The 16,425-nt window shown below is 40.0% G+C and overlaps 2 protein-coding genes across 2 annotated transcripts; both read left to right on the forward strand.

Moving 5' to 3' along the window:
* The first annotated feature begins 390 nt into the window (after positions 1-390).
* LOC135608150 (peroxisomal membrane protein 13-like) lies at positions 391-4,340 on the forward strand. Its single transcript, XM_065100702.1, has 5 exons — positions 391-592; positions 2,200-2,430; positions 2,511-2,803; positions 3,598-3,690; positions 3,781-4,340. The coding sequence occupies exons 1-5, from the start codon at positions 568-570 to the stop codon at positions 3,991-3,993; spliced, it is 855 nt and encodes a 284-aa protein (XP_064956774.1). The 5' UTR covers positions 391-567; the 3' UTR covers positions 3,994-4,340.
* Positions 4,341-9,406: 5,066 nt separating this feature from the next.
* On the forward strand, positions 9,407-15,638 carry LOC135613171 (uncharacterized). Its single transcript, XM_065110238.1, has 4 exons — positions 9,407-9,653; positions 10,662-11,083; positions 14,715-14,800; positions 14,911-15,638. Exons 2-4 carry the CDS (start codon positions 10,726-10,728, stop codon positions 15,388-15,390), a joined length of 924 nt encoding a protein of 307 aa, XP_064966310.1. The 5' UTR covers positions 9,407-9,653; positions 10,662-10,725; the 3' UTR covers positions 15,391-15,638.
* Positions 15,639-16,425: the final 787 nt, after the last annotated feature.

A 16,425-nucleotide genomic window follows, 5' to 3' on the forward strand; every position in this document is an offset into this window, starting at 1 on the left:
ATTTTTAAAGATTATACTAAAATGTTTATATTTATAAAAGGAAAATATTTAATTTCGTTTTCTAATATAAATTTTTTTCGGATTTGGAGTGCGTGAGTCCATGTTTGGTGTTTGACGGAAAGATCAGACGGGCGAGAACCCTTCAGCCTTGTCCATCAATACAGGATCGACGGCTACGATGACAAGTCCTCTATCTCCAGCAAAGCCGACCCGCGTGAGGTCAACATCAATTACCCGTGGGCCCCACGTAGTACTAGATTCGTGGGGCCCGACGTCGATCGTGACTTAAGCCGGTTGTGGAGACGGTCCCTTTCCCTGCCGAATCTTCCGACTGGCTACTTTAAGCGACGTCAAGCTATTATTAAATATTGCCTAATTAAAGGCGACGGCGGGCGGCATTCTCTCGTCGCCTTCCAGGTAGAGGGCGCGAGAGACGCGAGAGAGGTATTGAAAAGAGCGAGGCGTGCCAACGGAGGGGGAGGAGGGAGAGAGAGAGAGAGAGACCGGGGAGAAGGGTCTTCCGGCGCCATCAAGTCCTTGGAGTAGCTCTTCCTTATCGCGGTCGCCATGGGATCCAATCCTCCACCACCAGGTTCTTGTCATCCTCCACCTCTCTTCTTCGGTTCGAGCTTTCTTTCTGGGTTCCTTCCTATCTGAAAACTAGATAATAATTCGGCATTCGTCTCTTCTTTATGTATTTAGTGTTGCTTATGACGGCAGAGTCTTGATTAGGGTTTTGTACCCTCGGTTGATTCGTCGCGATTCGTCTCCTTCTCATCGTTTTCTTTCAGACTGGCCATTCCAAGCCGTGAATCGCGAGAAGATAGCTTTTGTTTTTGTTTTTCCTCATATATCTGATAGATTTTGATCGGGGGTATGTCGGTTGATGATTCAAGAAGAGCTAAATTTGGTGAATTTGGGCCCTTTGAATTTATTGAAAACTGATTTCATGATGGATTTTTCGCTCCCTGATTCTCTCATGATAATCATACATCGCAAGGAAGAACTGTTTCGTAAAGATGATCGTCGTTTTTCTGGAAAAATCATATGACTTTGCCGATGATTAATTGATAGCAGTTGTGCTCTTGTTTCTATCTCTGGATGGAAAGTTCCATTCTCATCCTTCCTTGTGTGCAGCATGAGCTAATTTTTGAGTAAGCACCCACTGCAAGGGTCAGCCTCTACCTGTCCACAAAAGACCAGTGCACATAAAAGAAAATATTAGAAATACAAACACGTTTAATATGCCTTCGTCTGCACGAAAGGACAAGGAAACCGATATCACAAGCAACAGAAATCGACTAACTTTTATTAGACAAAAAAAGACTTGCAAACGGGCCACTACACACAAAGGGGTTCGGAAGTCAGGTGTAGGTTCAATATTTACCTAGCATTTTTTTCGAACAAAAAACACATAACCAAAGTATTATCCGGATTAGTGTCATCCATGGGGTTCTAGGATGCTGAGACATTTGTGACTGCTGACATTCTTTAAATAATTCCCGAATTGTTTTCAAAATTCTCAAATTTTGCATTGTTTATGATCTGCACCTCTTTCATGGCATTTCTGATTGATTTTGTATGAATAGAGTCTTTTGAATTTGATCCTTGCCTTATCTCTAACCGGCATAAGTTTTGTTTATGAAGTGGCCCTGTTTAGTTTTATATTTTATGCAGATAGGGACTCAAAAATTGTGGAATGTAGGGAAGAATAAAAAAACTGAGAGACTGGATCTACATTACACAATAAAATTAAGAATCAGGTTCCTCTTATTGAGAAATGACAAGGATTTAGTCATGGTTATAAAATTAGTCATTTGTAGTCAAACTTAAGTCAGCAATGTGATCTTCATGTTCCTTTAATCCACTAAACTTTATTCTGTCTTAAGCTGATGAAAATCCTCTATGCTTTACGCATGTACACTCAGGAGTTTCTGTAGTTCATGAACAACAAAATTGACATGTTTGTTATTGACATATTGTATATCTATATGAACTGACCATTTTACAAGTCTGAACTTACTACGTGGGATGAAGATTTTCACCTGCAATGGGACTGTAGCTCTTGGTTGTCATTTGTGGCGACATTGTATTCCTAGAATGTGCTTATTGCCATAGAAATTCTTCAAAATGACCTACTTTCTTCTCTCTTATTTGGATTATCCATGGTTTCAATAGCACATGGTTGTATTGCTTCAGGTAATGCTCCACCATCGAAACCATGGGAGCGAGCTGGGACATCATCTGGTCCTGTACCATTCAGACCCCAATCTTCTGGCAGGACAAGTGAGGTTGTGGAAGCATCTGGAACTGCAAAACCTGGGGAGGTTGTTACAGGTTCTGAAAGAAATGCCACTGTTAATAGAAATACTCTTGGCAGGCCTTTACCTCCAAGGCCTTGGCAGCAGAACTATGGAACCAGCCATGGAGGTAATTGTTTGTTTATTTGTGTTCTAGCTCACAACTGTTTTGATGTGATCTAGGTTTTGAAGCCTCATGCTGTCATACAGGTTATGGCCCAAATTTGAACTACAATTCAGGGTATGGGTCTGGTGTCTATGGTTCATATGGTGGACTTGGTGGTTTGTACAGTGGTGGGTTTTATGGTAATAGCATGTATACAGGGAATGGTGGGATTTATGGAGGTTCTGGGATGTATGGAGGTAGCATGGACAATGGAGGATATGGTGGTTCCTTAGGCGGTTATGGGATGGGCATGGGTGGGCCTTTTGGCAACCAAGATCCAGATGATCCATATGGCCCTCCATCACCACCAGGCTTCTGGATATCCTTAATTCGGGTGGTAAGACATACTTGTTGCTTAAGTTGTCTAATCACTTGCAAATTATTTCCTTTCTCACATTTGCCCTTCTAATTCTTTGTGCATGTTTTTGTGCTGTTAATTGTTGTTGCACATGTATCTGTTTCTAACTTTCTATACTTGCAAAGTCGAAAATTTAACTGTGGTTTTGATGATGTCATTTTGTTTTCATCATTTTCATTGGCAGCCACGTGATATATCCTGTTTCTTTCTATGATGATGGCTTTCTATGGACAATCATCCCTCTTTCTTTAACACATGATGCCCTAGTTGCATGTTTCAGTTAAGATTGTACCATTACAGTATCATGTTGTTGAGATTTCTGTAACTTCTTGCCATCTTGACCATTTTCATCGATGTCCCTTTTTTGTTTATTGCATGAATTATGTATACTGTATAATCTTTACAAGAACTCCATTCCTTTCTTCATTGTTTTGGCTTTATGCCATGTTTGGCACAAAATATTCACATACAGATCATATTGGCATGTTGCAACTTGTATCGACCAGTTTGACTAACGACTGATGCCAAACCATATAACTCATTATCAATCTTATTTTTATAGTACAACAAAGGACTTTTATTGAACCATATTAGCTCAGTATCGGTCCGCATTTATCCTTCTATTATGTTTTTAGTGATACTAGTTTTTATAAGTTGGTATGTCTTGGGTACTATGCTAGTACTATTTTGGTCTGATAAGATGTTGAAATCAATATTAAATCGATATTTTAAACCTTGATTTGCCATTACTTATTTCCTAATGTTGATTGTAGATGCACGGTGTTGTGAACTTCTTTGGTCGTATTTCAATGCTCATGGACCAGAACACACATGCATTTCACATGCTCATGACGGCTCTCCTGCAGGTGTTCTCATGATTATCTTTTATCCTTGAACATTTTTTCATGGCTTCCCTGAGATTTGCATTGACTTATATGCTATCATTTTCCTTTCAGCTATTTGATCGTTCTGGAGTATTATATGGTGAACTTGCAAGATTTGTGTTGAGGATACTGGGGATAAGAATGAGACGCAGAAAACAGCAGCAACTGCGATCTGGTGAAGGCCTTGGCAATGATGGGCATGGACAAAGATTCATTGAAGGTCCAAAAGATCCTTCTGGGTCATGGGACTGTGTCTGGAGTGATGATGTCAAGGGAGCCCATTAAAGAGACACATGAAGTTGACAGAAGATGCTTCCTTTGTCAATCCTTTTGACGATATCAAGAAAATGGCGAAGAGACATACGTCAAACAGAACCAAATGTAAGGTATATGCAAGAGTCTAGCTTCGATCTAGGTCAGTAAGAGGATGCTTGGATAGTTATTTGTGCTCTTTTCTCGACTCTTACGTGGGTCGTCGAAGACGGACATTGTCCTTGTGACAAGTGAAATGAAACAGTGGATAGTGTTATCACAGTGATCATTTTCTTGGGTGAATTCTCGGAGAAGTTTTTATAAATTTTTGTAAAGTATTTGAATTTTTAAATATTTTTGAAAAGAGTTTTTTTTCATAATTGATGATTTTGTCATTGGTCGCCTTTGTCGTTGGTTGCCTTCATAGACCACGTCAGTTTTGTGCATTGGCTGACAAGTTAGCGATGCCAACCCTACTCATATTGACTTCATTTATCACCCGTAAGCTCCCTTCATCATCAATCGTGGATGAGGAATGAGGGGGCATGACCTATGCGTTCTCATCGTCGCTCGCAGCCTTCGTTGTCACTCGTAAGCCTCCACGTTATTGCCCATGGGCCTTCCCTCATCGTCAATCATGAGCGAGGAAGATGAGTAGGTAGGCCCATGTGCGGAGGCAACCAAGGGCTCTCGTCGTCGTCCTTGGTAGAGGGGATGAAAAGTAAGGTGATAGTGCAGAGACGAGGCGATAATAGGTTCGACAAAGTCAGGTAAAAATGATATTTTCATAAAAGAAATGATGTCCGGTAAGAATTTTGGAATGTTAAAATGAAACTTATTTAAAAACTTAAGAATTTTTTTTTGACAATTCATCATTTTCTTTTTGTCAACAGGGATACACGTTATAACCCAGCCAATGATCTAATTTCTCATGACTTTTAACGTACGAAAATATAAAGTTTCATGATAATATTGGATTGTCTTAATAATTGTTGTATGTTGTGCCTCTGCTGAAACTCATTTACTCAAGGGAGAAGAAGTCCTAGAGAAACTTTCTATTAGAATCATACTGCCTTTATTAACCTTTGACGACATCCTTTTAAGGATAGTTGGTGACAATTTATTACATCCAATATCTTTTTCATCATTTATCTTTTATAAAAAAATTATAAGAAAAATCTGTTACTCCCTTGAGGTGATTTGGGTATTAAAGGGACTCCCATTAGAGACAATCTTAATGAGTCCTAACAGTTGTCCGCATCTTAATCCACCTCAATTAATCTCCCAAGTTTTTCCTCCATCGTTTAGTTAAGAGGCCCAATGATCATTCTTGTAAATGCTCATCTCCCTTCTTTTTCTCATCTTTTTGCACCAAATAGTATTTCCCATCTGTGTCATATATGAACAAAAATAGTACTATCAGAATCTTATAGTGACTTGCCAACCTTCTTAACGAATGAATGAGCCGCTCGAAATCTAAATAAAAAATAAAAAAATTATCGGATGAGATTTGAAGCCTCGGATGAGGTTTCATACTCTCATCTTTGATAAACAAATACAATAAATCATCATTAAATTAATATATTAAGTATAAAAATTTATCGGATGAGATTTCAAATAATTATCTTTTCTTGGCTTATTGGTCTTATTTGGGCACGCACAATGGAGGAGGGGGGTGAGGTAATTGAGGAGGAGGAGAAAGTTACCGGGATAGCTCTTTTGGACATGCAATATTCCATGACAGACTCTTGCGACTCCGATACCTCCAAATCCATGGCTGCTTGTATCTCTTCCGGTGCAAAAAGGTGACCCCAAGCCACTCGAGCAAATCTACAAAAGATTCGTGGTCTCCCAAGTCCCATATCCGCAAGTACACCAATAGTGATTGCCATCTCTCTCGGGGGCCACAGAGACTTGACAAACGACTGCAGGAAAGACACTGTTGAGGAGCCGCAGAAACCAGTTTGTATTTAGCAACAACATAGTTCCTCCAGTACACCATGCAGGCTCCACAAGTAGGTAAGTTTCTGTGTCTTGTTCATTGTCCTCTTCATCCACAGAGCCACTGATACTTGGTCTGCACTTTGATGACTGCAGCTCGGTGAAAGAGTCACGTTCAGTCATTGCTACTTCTCTCTGGTTTTCTACCTCCTCCATGTTCGCCTTGTGTCTTCTTTCATCACAGTGGGTGACTGAAACATGCAGTAGTAATCAACAACACTGTTTTCCTGCATTCTGTCTCGGCAAATGCTAACTTGGCAGTCTTATTGTAGTCGTTTCTCATTATCCTAAAATTCTGGCATGATTGTTCCATCATTGATGAAGATATACATTCTACACCATCACATACTCCTCAGCATACATATGCAGTGTGTATGATGAGAGGCAAGACTTTTCAGAGTAGGGTGTTGAATGATGTTCCAGCCGGCAAAATGTACAAGCTCATATATCAACGTCCCACCACATCACGTGCAGTGTCTTCTCATGCAAACCCTTCTCCTGCCGCAAGCAGCACTTATAATGCCCGGACTCATGGAAAGACAAAGCACAACTATTCAGTACGAACAACAGAACCTTACACGAGCAAAAGGCACCGAAAAGGAAAATAAGCTACAACGAAAGCTTTTCTAGTGCTGGGAAATTCCAGTTCCAGACTTATATAGACTATAGCAGTGATCTAGAGCCTCAAGGAGAGATCAACGTTGGCCATGTCTTCACCGCCACCAGCGGCTGAAGCAAAACCTACAGTACTGCCGTCGGAATGACCTAGAAAGTCCAGTAGCAGTGCCTGATGAGCTTGGTGGGGGCCTCTGTGCCTACTGCTGGAGGAGGAGGGGCATCCGGTAGCGTATACTGCCCTCCTGCTGCTTACAGTCCATGGGACAGCGTAGGACCTGAAGCTCTCCAAGTGATCACCACGCGGTGCGGCGGAGAACCGAGATGGATCCGAGTTGTTATCATCAGCAGCGTCGTTCTTAGGCGGAAGATAGGTTTGGGAGGTGCAGCCGACGCTTCTCTCTTTCTTGTGCGCGTTCTGATGTCCTCCGAGTGCCTGCGACTTGAGGAACTTCTTGTTGCAGAAGAGGCAAGGGAAGAGCCTCACGTCCCTCGTGCCGTGAGTGCTGGAGAATGGATCGGAGGAAGCTAAGCCGAGGGAAAGGTCGAGTGTCGGAGGCGGTAGCTGAGGTGAACCTTGACGAGAAGAATCCATCTCATCCTCACTGCTCTTGCTCTTGCTCTTGCACTTGCTTCGCCAGCAGCCATCAACCGGTGTTGTAATATCTGCCTGCGAGAGAAGACAATAATGGTACAAAAAAGCACGCGTTCGAGAAATGACAGAAAGGCACCGCTTCTGTTTCCCCATATGTCACACATGGCTGAGCGATGGTCGGCACCTCATGTCATGATTAGCCTCTAAGTGGATCAAACTATTGCTTTTCATACGAAAGTTGTTGATAGATCTGAGGAAACCGACAAGAAAACGCAAGCCCATGCAGACCCCCAAGCATAGATTGGAATAAGATCTCACCAAGCACAAAGAAGAGCTGTCTTCCTTGCATTGGAACAAAGAAAATAAAAAAGTGTCCCTAACCCTGGCTGCAGTAGACTACCCTTCAACCTCAGTCGTATGATTGTATTGCAGAAAACCTAGGCTCCTGTATCATTCTGGTCATCAAACAAACATTTGCAGCTATGGATTTGTGGTTCTTGTGAGGGTCTATTTGGTCAGACGTGCTGCTGCGTACAAGACATGCACACAGCTCAAGGTAGGAAATGGCATTCTGGCTGGTTGTGCTGTAACTTTTGTGTTCTCACTATTACATGTCTGGACAACTCCAGATCTTACTTTTGGACTATTACCATAGTGTGTTAGATTGCCACGGAGGGAATCAAATGAATTAGAAGTCATTCCTACCTACCTGTTCATGCTCAGCCAAAAATGTTGTCAATCCATCAAACTGTAGCACTTGGCATGATTCAGCTATGGCATCTGCAGTTCTGCCCTTCACTATGTCATTGACTTGCAACACCAGATGCGAACAATGTGTTAAGTACAAGTTACTCAAAGGCACCCGCTTTTGAGTAACCTAGCTTGACAACAGCTTCTAAAAGCTTTTGGAGTCAGTAACTCTTGATGATACAACTTCATCTATCTCCCACCTTCATTGTTGACATAAGCACCTAAAGTCTGCATCATCGACAGAAAAAGGAAATATATAAGAGTCAGTACCAACAACCATGAAGAAGAACCTTCTCACAACATAGTGAAGTGAATTAAACTTTTAATACACAGTTATAAACAAAACACACAGAAAGAGTATGGTAGTCATGCTAGATTGGGTTGGAAAGGTTGTTCAAACTGTGTAGAACATGCTCTTTATCATTTATGGACTTGTGATACTCCCCATGGAAAACTTAGTCTTGTCAGTCGATAGACCTTTCCCAGATCTAATGTAACTTCGAAGGGCGAAGTTGTGGCTGCATGAGCTTTAACGCTAATGTTCGCAATCAATCTCACATGACTGACAGGCATCAACATCTGTATGAGATGTCAATAATATGGCGAACCAACCCTCAAAAATGAACCTAGAAGAGCAGATCCAAAGATTGTAATGGAAGGCTCATTAGGTTACTAAACATACTCCATTCTTCTTCTTGTCTTGTAATAATTCGATAAAGAATAAAAAATCTAAAAAGGAGGAAAGAGATGATCATATCAGTGATAGACTATTGTATGGGCACTTGAGACGCAGAGCAAAGTGATGAAGGGAGAAGCCACACTATTTGTAGAACTTTAGTCCAACAGAACAATCAACAGAATCAATAGTAATAAAAATACAATCCTATGAATAGTTGGCCAACATCCATGAAGAGATAACTAAGATTACCATGAGAAAATAAAATAATAGTAGAAGAAAGATAACAGTCTCTTAGGTTAATCCAAGCTCAAGCTCAAAGTCATTTGTAAAGATTTCTTTCTTTCTTTCTTAAGACCTACTAAGGGACGAAAAATGTAACATACATATGATATTTATAAAGCAAGATATTAATTTGAAGCAAACAAATGACTTTGGAGTTCTTGGTATCTTACTCTTGGACTGTTTGGACATGTCCCTATCTAGCTCTATCGAGATATGAGATTGCATGGCTAGATCTAGTGCAAGCATAATTAGCAAAAATGAGATCTAACTAATATCCTCAGGATCAATGTGCAATAAGATCACGGGATTCATATCTGAATCACACTACTCCAATACGAGCGAGTCGGATTCGGATTTTGACTATGATTGAGAGGGTCAACTACAAGCGCGGTGACATATATCGTGACGACACAACATATATAACGGTTACGAAACATCATATGCATTATTATATATCGGGCCCTAATCGTAACGATGCAGACCAAACCAGCGACCGATAAGAAACGGCAGAAGGAATAAGACGGTCGGCGCCTCGCTCTTCCCCAACATTTCCCCCCCGTTACGAGCGGCGATATCGACTCCCTCGCACGCAACCCGGCACCGTTCCCGGAACGCCGAACCGAAGCGGCGAGATAAAGTTTTCCGTAGCGGAGTATCGTCCGATTCGCCGGGCCGGTATCGCCCCGATCGAAGGGAGACCGGATGGTGGACGGCGACGGCGACGGCGAGAGATCGGTCTGCTGACTTCGTTCCGATCCATCTCGCGTCTTGGTAAGTTTCCCTTGGTTTGGAGGATGATTGATCGAACAAAGATGATGCCCATGGACCTCTCTGTTTCTTTTGTACTCTTTTTTGGATGCTGATGTAAAAAAGATTGGATCTTTCACCTTTCACATCTATTTTTCTGTGGATTGTTTTCTGATACCAAATACTTGAATAATTTTCACCTTCTTTTTCTGTTGGTTACTTGCTGATACTAACTAATGTTCTCAATTCCGTTCGTTGGTTCTAGTGTTCTAATTTACTAATGTCTAAAGATCATCGAGAAGTAAAAGATTCTTCTTTTGACCCTACAGATTTGATCGGAATGAGAATAACTCTTTAGGTACAATCGTCGTTTTTTAATATAGTCATCATATTATTGTAGCCGTTTCTCAATTGAAACATGAACGTGCAGATAATGTTAAACCCTAGATTGCGTGTCATGAACTCAATGTGAGTGAAATTGGTGTGCGGCGCAAATGTATATACCAATTAGAATGGTCGGTTCATCATGGACCAGTATTTGAATCCATTTGTATGACTATCCAGAATTGCAGTAGCAAGAAAAAGAATGAGGTAGAAAATATATCGATAAACTTGGTTGGTAGGTCGCATTGGCAATATAAGGTGAAGTGAGTGCAAAGTGAAGAACTAAAAATATCACTTGATTGACGTCTAATTCAGTGTTTTTTTTGCTCTGACATGTTGAGTGTAAGATCATGTAACTGAGAATACTAGGGATTTGACTTATTTTGCATTTATGAAACTTTATGATGCTAAGTACGTCAAATGGGCAATCAAGAAGGTACAATCAGATAGTTGGTTATTCAAGATGTTGTGCATATATTGCCTGAAAAGAGAAAAAACATGAGTTATGTGTTTGTGTACTAGCGCAGGACTCACACCCACTAAGACAAATGCCATGCATATCTAATGTGGCTAACTGGCTTTTAAGTGTTATTTTAATTGTTTTCTTTTGTCCTTTTTTCTCAATGCTTATATAATATTTCAATACAGGGCACAGATTAATACTATCTTCCAGGAGCGAAGAATCTGGTATTCTGAATTTTACAGTAGCAGAATGCCTCGTCCCTTAGACATAGGGTGGCAATATGGTACAATGATTGGGAATCACAGGCATCATGTGCAATGCAACTATTGCCACAGGATCATGATTGGAGGCATTACACGTTTCAAGAAACACTTGGCAAACAAAAAGGGAGAAATTAAGGGCTGTGAGGTTGCTCCTAAAGAAGTACGGGAAGTAATTAGGAAACATCTGGCTTCACTAAAGCCAAGGAGGCCAAACAAGAAAAGACGAAAGCCAGCAGATGGAAATTTTGTAGATCCTCTTTCTGTTAATTATAACATGGAACTGGATGCATCAGATCCAGATGCAAGACAGAAAATGTTGACATTTAATGAAGCAGAAACACACTGTATGATCTCCAGAACATTACTATTTCCTTTCTTCTTTTGGATATTGTGTCTACACGAAATTTGTGTATCACAAAGAAAAATTACTTCTCTCTTGACAACTTTGTCTTTGTACTTAATTTATTACCAGAATAGACCTTTACTTTTGTTTAAATTTGGTCATTTTAGATGTAGCAATTTCATTGAAGTTAATGAGCATGTTCAATTTAGAATATAGCTATTTCCTTTCTATGATTATGTTTGATCCATGTATGCTAAAAATTATCTGCTATTATGGTTCCATGTTATATGCTTAAGTAAAAAATTTAGCTGCAATATCAGGCTAGATAGGACAAATGATATACTCAGATAACTAATTTTCCAGCATCAAATAATAAGATCAGTGTTCTTGGTCTTTACCCTTAGGCAGCCCAATCTGCAGTCTGATTGACATCATTATTTTCTTACTATAAGATGTGTGTCGAAGAAAATGGACACATATCTTTAACTTCAGGCCTTCAGAGTGAAAGCCCAAAAAGGAAACAATAGAGGCAGAAAGGGTCATCATGAAGTTCAAATTTGAATGGTATGTTATCTTTATGGTATAGGCTTAAGGAATTTTCTCGGAAATCAATGAAAATTTGATTATAAAAGGTAAAATTAATCTTCTTTAAATTTTTTACTTTGTATATAAAATTTGTTACCATCGTCATGGATGTAGCACATAATTTAGACATTTCTCATCCTCGTAACGAGTTCTTTGGCTTTTATTTGCAATTATAAAGTGACTCTGTACCTATCTCCTACTTTTGTTGATAAATGTGTCTTTTATGGCAGTGATATCTAAGTCTCTTCTAGTTGGTTTTGTCATTTTTGTTGCTTTGATTTTTTTTTGTTTGTTGTTTTTAATTAAGATTAAACCTATGCTATGTTTGGATGGTTACTAGATTCTTGTTCTTGTTGGTCTTTTTCTCCCTTTTCTGGGGTTGCCTACAAGAAGTTGTAGAATCTAAGGTTTAAAATTTCGGTCTAGTGCCAACATTGATTGGATAACAGACTAGTATAGTACCAGACTATTAGTATGGACTGATGTATGATACTTGGTATAATCGACACTTAGCACAAATTGATATCATTTGTACGAGATAAAAAGTGGGAAAGAAGAGGAGAGGAGGAGGAAATGGAGGAGGAGAAGAGAAGGTAAATGAGTAAGGGGTGATTGTATTACTATATGGTTGTTGATGTTTTTAGGTAAGGTAAGATGTTTGCCACAAAAGAGATGGGACAAGCCTACAGGTTGTTAGAATCAGTACAACTTGTGTTCTTGTATAGGGTACCAATTTCAAGCACCTTCATGCCATTGCTAAAACTAAAAAAAATTAATATCGATAATACTGCATAATCACAAACTTAGTTGGTTTTGCCTAAGTCGTGTAGCACCCTAACGTGTCCGTTTGAAAGGGGTCAGCCTCTCCGAAACCTTTTATGATCCCTTAAGGACTTGCAAAAGAGAAGACGAGTTAGAGGAAGCGTTCAACTCGGGATCCTACAGGTAGACATTTCAGCAAACACTTGATAGACAATACAAATTACAAACATGGACTTCGTAACCTCTAAACGATCGTACGACAAAAGGTCCAAGGTGGTTTGCTATGGCCAAAAGTCCTCATAAGTGCTCACATGACATTGCTATAGAATAAGATATTGAATCAACCCTAGACAATACCCAAAGTCCTATCTAGCCATGTGCTGCTACCTGAGCAGCTCCAGGGTGCTGTACTGGTTGACACTCTGTACTACTCTGTGGAGATAGAAAACCTCCAAGATGGCTACCTGCATGGTGTGTTTTTGAACAGTTTTGCCTCTACGTGACAACTACACACAACTTGCATTTACAGGACTAAAATAGTAACAAAAGTTAATCAAAATGGGGCTGTCAAGCCTACTGCAAATCCTCTATATGCTGTGCTAAGAATGAATAAAACTGAAAGACACAAACATACACAAACATTACATCGAACACCCTGTGTATATATTTGTTCGTGACAGCATGGTACAATCCAGTATTTATTGATAGATTGTGTATCACTGCTAAATGAAACTAGTAATAGTCTTAACATCTTGGTCACTAAGTCTGGTTCTGGAAATAGATTCCATGTCAATATAGAAGGAAAAGTGAGGCTTCTATAGTTGGAAATTTGGATTGATTTGTATGATCTAGCATAAATCTACATGGATCTTGGCCAAGTTTGTATGAATTTTGTTGGTTCCATCTTAGATCCTTACAAATCTTGACAGATTGGCCAAGAACCATGTGGATCTTTGCAAATCTGGCTTGGATCAATGTGAATATTGGCAGATCTGACCCAGATCAATGCGGATCTTGGTAGTTCCAGCCAAGATCTTCACGGATCCATGCAGAGTTTACTGGATCTATGGATCTTGTTGAGATTCACATGGATCCAGCCAGCTTTCAAGTCAATCTATGCTAGAAATGTGTACATCTGAACTCATTTGTGCAATAAATGCAAGGCTTTGAACTAAATGATGCATGAATCTAGAAAAATACGCATCAACCTAGTTAGGAAAATGAGAAAGTGAAAGAGAGGGTGAGAGCAAATGAGAAAAAAGAAAGGGGAGGGTTTGGTCGGGTTAGAGAAAAGGCATGTATAGCTCTCTGATGTCATATTTAAATATATAATCATCCAGATATCATAATTGAGGATCCTTTGTGTTGGAGGAACGTACATGGATAGACGTACAACATAGAAGAAGCCCTAAAGCTAACCTCAGCCACTATGCTATTTGACTCTTGCTGCAGTCAGGGTCTGTTTTGAGTCTTAAGTTTGCTTGACGTAAACCCAAATTGAGTTTGTTTTAGATTTAGTGTTTAGTTAAGAAATAATTACTTCTTTTTTAGAACATTAGTCCCACTCAACTTGTTGAACTTGTCCTGTACTTCTCATAATGATCAAACGTCAATTTCAAATGTGTTGTTTTTGAATATATCTAAGGTTGATACACAAGGCACACATGCCATTATTAATGAATACTCTCAGACTAGCCTGTGCCATTTAATTTTAGAGCACATACATGAACATATGCTGATATAGACAAACATACACAAATCTTGAACATACTTTTGCTTCTTGATATACATCAATAATAGATGTACATGCCCATACATAGGCATAGAAATACACTCAATATTTATCCAAATACATTCATGCTTAAAGACCCTGCTCATTTGTTCTTAATCCTTGATGTGTATATCCAATATTCTAGAAAGATATTACAATGTAGCTTTGCATGATATCGGTTTCTCATAGCTATATGCACATTTCATGATTTTCATTGAGTGAAGAATTAACTTTAATAAGGCTGACATTGTAAGTTCCATCTCTCAAACTAATCAAAAGTCTTTTGTTGATTGTCATTGATTATTCTTGCTGTTGATCTTTCCTGACGTTAAGATCATGTTAGCTGTTTCTGTTTTAATTGATTTTGTTGATAGTGATGAAGCACTCACTTAGGCAAATGAATTGATCATATATCTTCAGATGGTTTTGGTGGCTAATGCTTCAAATTTTGTTGCACATATGCAGACATTTTGCTACTCTTTCGTGACTGATTTTACTTGTTTATGTGATGTAGCTTCTAGGTCAGCAGACCAACAATTTGAGGTTGGAACAAGGGAATTTGTTGATGTGTTTGCATGTGTCCAGTACAAGGATGAGCAGGTATGTTGCTGAGAATGCGTTTGCAAGTGTCGGAGTGCAACAGAATTAATGTGTTTGTCTTCATATGCATGCTTTTGCTAATTTTTCTCACTCTTTTGTGATTCATGCAGGATTTTGATCCTTCTAGAGCAACTGACCTTGGATGGGCACATGGTGTCATGGTAAATGGGGACCGACAAAAAATACAGTGCAGATACTGCCATAAAATAATCTTAGGAGGTGGAATTTCTCGCCTTAAACAACATTTAGCTGGGGAAAGAGGCAATATAGCTCCATGTGAACAAGTACCTGATGATGTAAAAGCACAAATGCAACAGCATCTGGGCTTTAAAGTTTTGGAAAGACTTAAAAAGCAGAAAGGTTTTGAGGTTGTAGAGTATTCTGCTCAGCAAGGAATAGAAGAATATGTTGGTGATGTTCCTAACATAATATCTCCAAGAGATGGCTCTCGTAACAGAAGAGGAGAGGATGCTTGTGAAACAAATTTCTATCAGAAGAAAGAAAATTGTGACATCATATATTCCTCAGGCCTCAGCAATACCTCAGTCTGCTTTACAGTTTACTTCACAAGAAAATGTAGATCATGCTGATATCACAGTTGCAAATTTTATGTATGAAGCAGGTATACCATTAAGTGTGGCAAATTCATTCTATTTTCAGAGGATGGCTGATGCAATTGCTGCAGTAGGTCTAGGATACAAAATTCCCTCGTATCATTCTCTTAGAGGTAAATTATTAAATATATGTGCCAATGAAGTGCAAGAAATTAATAAAGAGCTTCGCAAGTCATGGGAAGTGACTGGTTGTACGGTCATGGTTGATAGGTGGATGGATAAATCTGGTCAGGCTATGATTAACTTTTTCATATATTGTCCAAAAGGAACCATGTTTCTGACGTCAGCAGATGCATCTGAGATTGAAACCACCTTGGAATGTCTTGTTGGTTTATTTGATAGTGTTGTTCAGGATGTTGGCTCCAGCAACATTGTGCAATTCATAACTGATGGTTCAGCCTGCTATAAAGCTGCAGGTAAGGTACTGGTGAACAAGCATAAGACTTTCTTTTGGAGTGTTTGCGCAAACCATTGCATTGAACTAATGTTTAAAGGATTGAGTGAAATGGATGAAGTGAATAAGGTAATGGCAAGGGCAAAGAAAATAAGTCAGCTAGTATATAACCATGCCTGGTGATGCGGTCTGCACCTGTTTAAGCCGTGGCGTCGGGGCTTGGTTCGGGTCCGGAAGGCGGTGATCTCCGTGGGGGCGTTCCTCGGGGTCTCCCGGCGGTCGAGCACGGTGGTTCGGGTCGGGAGGTCGGGTCGGTAGTTCGGGTCGGTGGGTCGGGTCGGGAGGAAGCTCCGTCGCAGCTCCTGGAAGAATCGACCGTCTGGTACCTGCACAAAGGTCGGGCCGAGGCGCTCGACCCGACCCCTCCGACGGCTAAGTTAGCGATGTGGAGGGGGTTTTGGAGGAAGAGATGCCTCCATACAAGTGTGGAGTGTGAGTGTGTCCTCCCCCCCATTCCTCTTAGCATGCGAGGGTATTTATAGGGGAGGTTTGATGTTACCTGACGTAGCTATCTGCAAGGCAGGACTGTACCCTTGGTGGCGTTTGACATTGCCACT

The sequence above is a fragment of the Musa acuminata genome, chromosome BXJ1-2 (genome assembly GCF_036884655.1).
Source record: "Musa acuminata AAA Group cultivar baxijiao chromosome BXJ1-2, Cavendish_Baxijiao_AAA, whole genome shotgun sequence".
Taxonomy (NCBI): domain Eukaryota; kingdom Viridiplantae; phylum Streptophyta; class Magnoliopsida; order Zingiberales; family Musaceae; genus Musa; species Musa acuminata.